The sequence below is a fragment of the Amphiura filiformis genome, chromosome 12, assembly GCF_039555335.1.
Source record: "Amphiura filiformis chromosome 12, Afil_fr2py, whole genome shotgun sequence".
NCBI lineage: Eukaryota > Metazoa > Echinodermata > Ophiuroidea > Amphilepidida > Amphiuridae > Amphiura > Amphiura filiformis.
Window position 1 is genome coordinate 8,211,122 of NC_092639.1, and position 9,319 is coordinate 8,220,440.

The 9,319-nt window shown below is 39.3% G+C and overlaps 1 protein-coding gene across 1 annotated transcript; it reads right to left on the reverse strand.

Moving 5' to 3' along the window:
- Positions 1-7,812: 7,812 nt before the first annotated feature.
- LOC140165595 (uncharacterized) lies at positions 7,813-8,478 on the reverse strand. Its single transcript, XM_072188878.1, has one exon. It carries the CDS (start codon positions 8,476-8,478, stop codon positions 7,813-7,815), a length of 666 nt encoding a protein of 221 aa, XP_072044979.1.
- Positions 8,479-9,319: the final 841 nt, after the last annotated feature.

Here is a 9,319-nt window from a genome sequence, read left to right on the forward strand (position 1 = left end):
AATAATGCGATGGAAATTCGAGAAGGTATGAAATACAAGTAGTATTTCAAGTCAAAATCTTTTACACCACATCTGACCGATCAGAAATGAAGACCACTTCATCCCTTATTCATAGGTCTATATCACCAAACGCCGTTGTGGAAATTACGTAACCAATGTCCTTGAACATTTTAAGATCTACGGCTGTTTTGACATAATATAATGACATTGTGATACTCGATTATATATCTTTGGGAATTAACATTTCTTTACAAAAGCAGACCAATGGTGTTTGCTTGAAATGAATCTGATATAATTCAATAATATTGGAATTGAATTCTACATGCAGCCAGGGACGGCCACGCTGGCACCATCTATAGCTTCAAGCTGCTTCAGTCGGCGGAGCTCCCGGGGCGGAGCTCTGCACTACAGCCCGGCACTACAGACAATAAAAAGGCACGTAAATGTCACATTTTATAAACTTAATACATTTAATATCACCCCCATTGTTGTATAAAGAAATCGTGTACAAAATATACCAGCTTATACCTATACAGAACGGTGATTTATGCATCAATTAAACATGCCTGTACACTTCCACTGGTTCGAACAGGCTCCGTCTGCATGCCATGACTAGCGCCATCTGTACGAGCTGAGACCAAATTTAAATAACAATACGCTATTTAAATAACAGTGCAGTTCATGCTAATGAGATAGTGCCGTTTCCTACCAATTATTCCATGTCTGTACTATGGGCCGCCAGGCCCAAACTGAACCCTGAACAAGGGGGTGACACTAAATTCACGGTTGTTCTATTAGCAACGCAAAATCTATGAAAAATTCAGCTGGTTTACTAGCTAGAAAGTGAGGCCAGTTATCGATCCGTTATCATGGTTATAGCTCGTTATGAATAATTCATGTTCGACCCCTTGGATCATGTTAATTAAGTTTGGCAAATAACAACGTTGTTAGTTTTGCGAACTTTGCCTGTTCAATGAGAGTATAGCGCGCCCCAATACATCTGGGCACAAACCAGGCGAAAACGATCCAGTTTAATGAAATGGCGGACGGGTATTCCCATCAGGCACCAGTGATATGTTTTTTCAAAGAAAGTCTACTAATTTGATATGAAATGACATTTTGCAATAGCAAAGTCAAAATTAGGACTTGCTGTCAATAATATGAAGGAAATATGTGACAGAGGCAAGGTGGGAAATACAAGTAGTATTTAAGTTATAATAACCTTTGATACCCGACCTGACCTTCCATCATGGCGCCATGATTCGTCTTATGTATTTCTATTATGCTCTCAAGTAAAATAAAATACCAATCTGCACTGAGCAGACAATGTTACTTGGCTCCCAGCATGAATTATTGATTTTATACGGAGGTAAAGAAATGCACAGTGTATGTGCATGATGTGCAAGCATACTCAAATATTTACGGTAAATCTGAATAGTGGTCACATGTTGACATATCATGTGTTCGGGAAATCACGTGGCAACATTTTAAGATTTCAGGCTTGTTTACTAGTTAATTGCCATTTGTACTCTTTATTTAATTTTTGTTAATTAACATATACCGTAAACGTTCGCCTAATGGCGCTTTTGGATTCTTAGAAATGTGAGAGCGCCATCCTTGTAAAATCTCAACAGCATTAAGGATACGTGTATGTTAAATTGAGCAACCTGGACATAATGCCTCAGAAAAAATATCGTGACATGACCCAATACTTTAGGTCACTAGGTTAGTTGCTAGAGCAGCAAATGTTTTGGGGTTTCTTCAGGTATTCTTTCTCAAAGTGCCATTGGACTTAATTTGTAAATCGATTCAACTCATTTTGGTAAATCTTTTTATAACATTGTAATTTCTTCATATTTTTTAAATATTCTTCAGTTCAAAATTACACCCTTCTATTGTCTGACCCGTTAGCTCAGTCGGTAGAGGGTGCGCCTTGAATGGTGAATGGTGCTTGTTCAAATCTTGATTTCTACCCCCACTTTTATGTGAAGAAGGGTCAAGAAATGTTTTTGGATTTTGTCCCCATTTTACGAACGAATATTGTGAATTTTTTTAAATTTAATTTTAGTTTTCTTATTTTTTTTTAGATAAATAGGCACTGCGAACAAACGGCAACAAAAACCGCTGACAAAATTTGCTCCACCTGCTACCTATCAATGCGTGATATATTCCACTACATTTAGCAGTTAAATGACCTTTGAAAAATAGAACGGCCTCAATGTTTCAAATTGTGTAACTACATTACTTTATTCATTTATGCATTATAAATGATCAGCTATTTTTCTTTTCTTAAAAGGATCGAACCCAAGTAGATCAGACCATTGATCATATAACTATCAGACCACGAAGTAGTTACGTAACTCCGTGATGGTATCGGAACCAAGCACTGTTTGTATGGCGATCATTACGATCACGCTATTTTGGTATTGTGACGGGACCGAGCGGCTAGGTACTTAGCAAGTGGTTTTATAGGTGGGCTTGCCGGAGCTAGAATCCGGCTATGCACTGGGGGAGACTGTGATGGACCTCAAAGAAAACTGCAGTGACACCTCGTTTTACTTCCACAATGTATACTGATTTATTCGTGGCACTTGTCTTATCTGTATAACATACTACGGCTTCCAAAATACACTTTATCTCCACAAAGTAATACCATCTCACATATTGATCAACACTAGCTTTCAATCTGGCCAGCAGGCTGTCTCACGCGTCACAACAACCGGGCAGCAGGTAACAGTAAACACAAGTTGCCGTACCACCAATAGCACGCTACACAACGGCAACAATCTGATTGGTAAACCCGGGCCAAATTACGTGCTAAGATACACCACGCCAGAATCTAGAACGATCATCACCGGAGTCAAATAAGAAAAATGTGTTAATATAATTATATAACATGTTAGGCCTACAAAAATCTAAGTTATCTAGTAGTACAAAATGAAAATTTGGGCATAGTGGTCCCGCGAAGCGCCATGCTAATATCGACGACACTTGCGTACGACATGCAAGCATGTAGTGGCAAAGTATCATCACAAAGTTTGACAAATATGATATAAAACACAACTACCTATTGGCATACGAAAAATTGGGCAGCATGGCCCCACGCCAATAGGTATAATACATGCAAATGACATATAATATGCATTGGCACATATTAATATTTTGAAAAATACAGCTAAGTTTTTGAACGCAATTAAAAATTTGCACATAAAGGCCCCTCTCTAGGTGCCGACCAGATTTTTAACAATACATAAAAGATGACATATGTATGTATCTTTACGATACATGACGTATGTATCCCTATGCATCATTACTCTTAAAATTACGACATGGTAAACAACAATACAGATTTCAACAGACTATGTGTTATAAACAATAGCACCATACAAACCATTAGGCCCTACTATACCATTAGGCCTTGTCACTACCTCCACCACTCAGGATTTGGATTGGTCAACTACTTCCATCACTCAAAGCTCAAGCCCTCCATCACTCAAAACTCGGACCGACTAACTCCTCCATCACCCAAACTCGGACCAGTCAAACTCCTCCACCACCCAACTCGGACTGGCCCAACTCTCCTCCAAATACCCGCAGTACCAGGGCACCAGTCCACGTCGCACCAGGACACCAGTCCACGTCGCACCAGGACACCAGTCCACGTAGAACCAGGACACCAGTCCACGTAGAACCAGGACACCAGTCCACGTAGAACCAGGACACCAGTCCACGTAGAACCAGGACACCAGTCCACGTAGAACCAGGACACCAGTCCTACCCGACGTGTTCCTCCTCTCTACTACCCTTAACTCGCCAAATATTACTCTCCGCAGCAATTAGGCCCCCAGACCTCCTCTCTCTCCACATTCCCCGATGATGTGTCCCTGGGCTGCGCCACGCTACTGCATGGGCCCCTTGGACCTTCTCCTCCCTTATGGATCCGTGCTAGTACCTTTTGATCCATTGCCTCTCTCTTTCCTTTCAGGTTCCTCAGCTGACTCCGTTGATATACCACTCAGAAATAACCCCGGGCGCCTCCGCAGCCTCGGCGTTATTTCCTACGGGGTGTCCTCACCCTTAGTTGATGCACTACCGCTCAGAAATAACCCCGGGCGCCTCCGCAGCCTCGGCGTTATTTCCTACAGGGTGTTATTTCCTCACCCAGTGCACTACTCCGTAGATCCGCACTCTCACACAGGCCTGTCTGAAGCACTGAAAAGTAAACATACACGTGCACGGAACCATAATATAACACAATCATGTCTGTTGAAATCACATATAATAATAATAAAAATATACCATATCATCTTACCAATAACTTTCCGTGAGCACTTAATATTCACATATTATAAAAATAAAAATACATGAATATTTAAATACACTTCACACACTTTATATGAGATCATAGGCCCTGCACACGACATGTTTTGTAATAAAGACCTAATTAATTTAAAATAGTATCTGGGTGTGACTTGCGTGAGTTCCACATAAATAATCTGATCCAAATGTTAAAGCCTCCATGATTTGACAAAATGTAAAACAATTGCTTTTAGCTGAGGCTACAATGTTTGCATATCAATAATAATCATGAATAATGTCAAAAGTCAGACAATATAAATAAACACCTAATAAATTGTGGACAATGAGAAAGAGAGTGAGAGTATTATTTTCCAAACGAAAATAATACGACGCGAAAATATAATAATCCCTATTAATATTATACGCAACTCGCCATCTCAAATAATTAATTAAATCCAAGATCCAAAATAATATTCGGGGAAAACCCGAGTAATTAACGCAATTAGTGCATGTACATGTATATGCGCTACTCAGTAACGCGCTGTGGGGTACGTATACCTTTGACCTCATTGATATGCACAATCTTGCACGTCAGCCATCTCTCAAATAATGGAACCCAAATAAATCTAATTACAAAAAAATCTAAGATAGACGAACTAAATCAGTCATTTCTCTCTTTCCGCTTCACCTAGAAAATACTGTTATATACCAACATGAGCAGCAAAGAATACTATATTGTTTAAAACATATGATTTCGAAATACGAACACGATAAAGCATGATTTTGGGGGTGAATTTGTGGCCAAAACCGATAAGAAATGTGCAGAGATGCTATGCTTTCCGTATACACGCACACGGAAAATAAAACAACGAAGCATCACTCGAATTGCTCACACAAAATCGCTCCAAAACACATCCTAAAATTAATTTCACGACTCCCAAATCACCTCTACGTTTTCTATACATAATAATCTAAGTTGAGTTGGAATGATCTAATTCCTAGTATCATTTATAATAATAAAAATAATAAAAGAATACCGAAAGAACAAGAGAAATATAATTACCTAGAACGATCATCACCGGAGTGGGGACATTTCCACTCCGGCGAGACCGCATGGTAAGCAGCCAATCAGCGAGGCTTATTACCAGTTAATTGATTGATTGATAATGACGTAATGCAAAACGAAAATTCGCCTTTAAAAGGCGCGCTACGTGATTTGGATAGCAAAATTAAAGGACACTACTTTATAATATTTAATATTTCGAATCCCGTCACAGTATGCCTTTTTTGTGTACTGATTGTTTCGATCGTGGTTCATTACTTAAGCGCATGATCCCGTTGACATAGTAACATTACGTAACTTCGATACCGGGCTTCGATACTGAATAGTTGTTGAGTGCACATAATATGGAAAGCCATTGGGGTATTGTGTGCCGTACAAAGCGCCTTAAAACATGTTCTCATTGTGTTGTGGAATCCTAACCAGTATTCAATGATAGCTGAGGCCTTGCGTTTATCGATTGGCTCCAAACAAAGGATTTGAACCGGTTTCTTCCCCGTAATCATGGCGCAGTGCAGTCCATTCAATCAAATGTTGTCATCAACCTATTTGATCGTAGTGCATTTTGTTATGTGTGTAAGACGAATTGTCGCGGTAGGTGCAATCATGCGTTTGTTGAATGCATTTGAGTAGTCCGCCATATTTACGGGATGATACGTCATATGCACAGCCTCTATTCACGTGGTCGTTGTATGATTTTGTTCGTTCACTCATTCAAATGTTATTTATATCATTTGAAGACTGAGCCTATTATGATACATCCTCCGTGGAACAGTTTCAAACAAATATAGCTAGGGATTATTGGGGCAGAGGTTATCTTTTGAATCCTCTTAGAGGGCTATCATTTTTTTCAGAAGGGGGTCCCAAATTTACAAAAAGTCTGCGTCAATAAAATTGCGCACCCCCTATTTCGGCAACAAAAATTTTATGATCCCAAACCCCAAACTTGTATTGAAATCAGTCTTTTTGAATAAAATAACACACTTTCTGTGGTCATCGTGTGACTCCCTACATTTTGGTCATAAAACATTTTATGACCCCTCCTATTATTCTTTCCAAGACTTTATGAACCCCGTATATTTGGGACCCCCCCCCTTTCGAATAAAATGATATACCTCTTATGACCACTGATGCAACTCGCGAGAATTGAAAGACTTGTCGCACGCGACGCGACAGTTCGTCTCACACACATAACAAATGCCTATACAATCAAATAGGTTCATTACGACATTTGATTGAATGGATTGAGTTACTCTAAAATGAAACGATAAAAACAAAGAATCATGAAAAAAGACACATACAAGATAAAATAATAAAATTATATGTGTTAAAGATAAAATCAAGAAAATAGAGAATAAAATTTCCTCAAATCAGAAAAAAAAACATTGACAGACATCATAATCTGTCAGAAATTACTGCATGAGATTCGAACCCTCAATCTTCTCCACAAGTTCTCTATCCTTGCACTATAGTCTAATGCTCTGCTCATCACTGGGCCACAACGTATCAGGTGAATGATTACCGCATTATCATGAACAAGTTTGTTCGATCTTGTTCATAATTGAATACCTGAGTGGAAGAAGGGCCCAACTCCATCAAAACTGTTTTTGAGATATTAAGAAAAAACTTAATATTTGGACAAGTTTTATAGACAGAATGTTTTCATCTTCAGGGGACCTTTAATACATGAACGTACAATACTACATACATTCGAAATTACATATGATGTTTCCATGGCAACGGTACAGGTCTTAATACGAGCTGGAGTTGGGCCTTTCTTCCACTAATATACTGCAAGTGCCAGTTCCGTGAGCAGATGTGTTATAAATAGCCACAGAAATTTGATAATTATCCATTAATTGCACAAGTAGAAGCATGTAATATGTTAGCAAGAAAGTTTATTGTAGTGAAAAGCAGATTTCATGGGTGAACAAAATTTGTCTTATATTCCAATATTTGTGGAAGAAGGGCCCAACTCCATGGGAGTTGGGCCTTTCTTCCATAAAAACCATGATTAAATGTACATGGAAGAGTATTGAGAGTGGATTTTGACTCATCTTTCACACACAATGAAGAACAGTCTGTTGGGGCAATAAAATGCTGGGTCAAACTCATTTTTGTAAAAAAATGGAGTTGGGCCCTTCTTCCACTCAGGTATTCAATTGTATGTGTCGATAGGTTTCACCCTTTAACTACACGTACCCTTAATGATCAGTGATAATAGTCGGCTTTTACAGGGATGGCGCTCTCTCATTTCCATGTGCTCCATAGCGCCATTAGGCGAACGTTTACGGTATTTTAAATGCTGATAATAATAATAATAATAATACTATACGGCGCTTACTATAGCGCAATACCAAACATGTTCATTGCGCTTTACAAAATAAGAACTTAAACACTACATGGTCTTATGCAACAAGCAATATTAAAAACTACACACAAAAAACAACAGATTAATACAAATGTGTCTTGAGCGAGCGTTTGAAAATGTCAACAGATGGAGAAGATCTTATTGAGAGTGGTATGTTATTCCAGAGGCGTGAGCCGAAGACACTGAAGGAGCCATCACCGATACATTTCTGAGATCTTGGAATGGTAAGGCGGCACTGATCTTTTGATGAGCGTAGACCGTCCCGTGACGGTTTGTGGGTTTGAACGCATTCTTCAAGGTAGATCGGTGATAGACCATTCAATGTCTTGTAGATATGAAGAAGAACTTTGAATTGGATACGTTTGTCAACTGGAAGCCAGTGTAAAGAGTTAAGCAACGGTGACGATGAGTGTCGACGGGGAACCTGGAAAATGATACGGGCAGCTCTGTTCTGAAGGCGTTGAAGCCTGGTGGTATCCTTTCCTCTACAACAACTTAGAAGCGCATTTGCGTAATCTAGCTTGGAGAGGACGAGCGCCCGCATGGCATTGGAGCATGCCTCCTTAGTGATGTAACGACGTATTTTCGACAAGTTCCATAAGATGAAATTGATTGACTTGCACACAGATGTTACATGATCAGACATGGTCATTGCAGAATCAAAATGAACACCCAAATTCTTGATTGTGGATGTAGGAGTGATTTCAGCCTCGCCAATCTGAATCTTTGTGTCAGCAAGTCTGTGCATATTGTGGGGAGATAAATCGTGGTTGGCTGCCCATGATATCTGTTCAATTCAATGTTTTATGAATATAATTCTACCACGCAGAGGGGGTCACGCAGCAGAATTTCACATCACCTGACTTAGCTAGATTTCGAAGCTCTGCTCTTCAAATTCATGTAACTTTCAAAGTTTATACATTTAATATATTTAATATGATACTAATTTTTGTTATAACCAACTGGTACACGAAATATACTAGCTTATTACCTATACAGAAATGTGATTATCAGCCTTCACTCAGCAAATTGACATGCCCGGCATATGCAGCCATTCTCCGTCTGGATTACATGACTGTCGCCCTCAATACGTCTGGGCTCAAATTTAAATACAATACGCTATTTACATATCAATGCGGCCTCGTGCTAATTAAAGCTGCCCCATCCAGGAGTTCATATATGCCCTGAACATGAGCAATTGCCAGTATTTATACTATTTGGGAGGTGACCATTATGCTGACTTAGCACGATTAAGAGATCATTATGCTGACTTTGCACGAATAAGCGCATGCTAGTCACATGTTGATCAAGTGCAAGCTCATGGTTCTCACATGTGGGTCAAGAGGCAAGGAATGTAGCATGGTCACTCAGTTACTCAAGTCACGATCTGTGTAGGCCTATACCGAAATGTAGGGACGTTACAGTATGATAAAACGTAATGGGCGGCACATCCATATCCCCATACAATATTTTAGATCCCCGGATGTTCTCTCCATCTGATAGTGATACTTGACTTCCGTTCTGTTGTATACTCGTGACGTAGAGCTTCCTGAAATGAAGTAATTATTATAGGCCTAGAATATAGAATA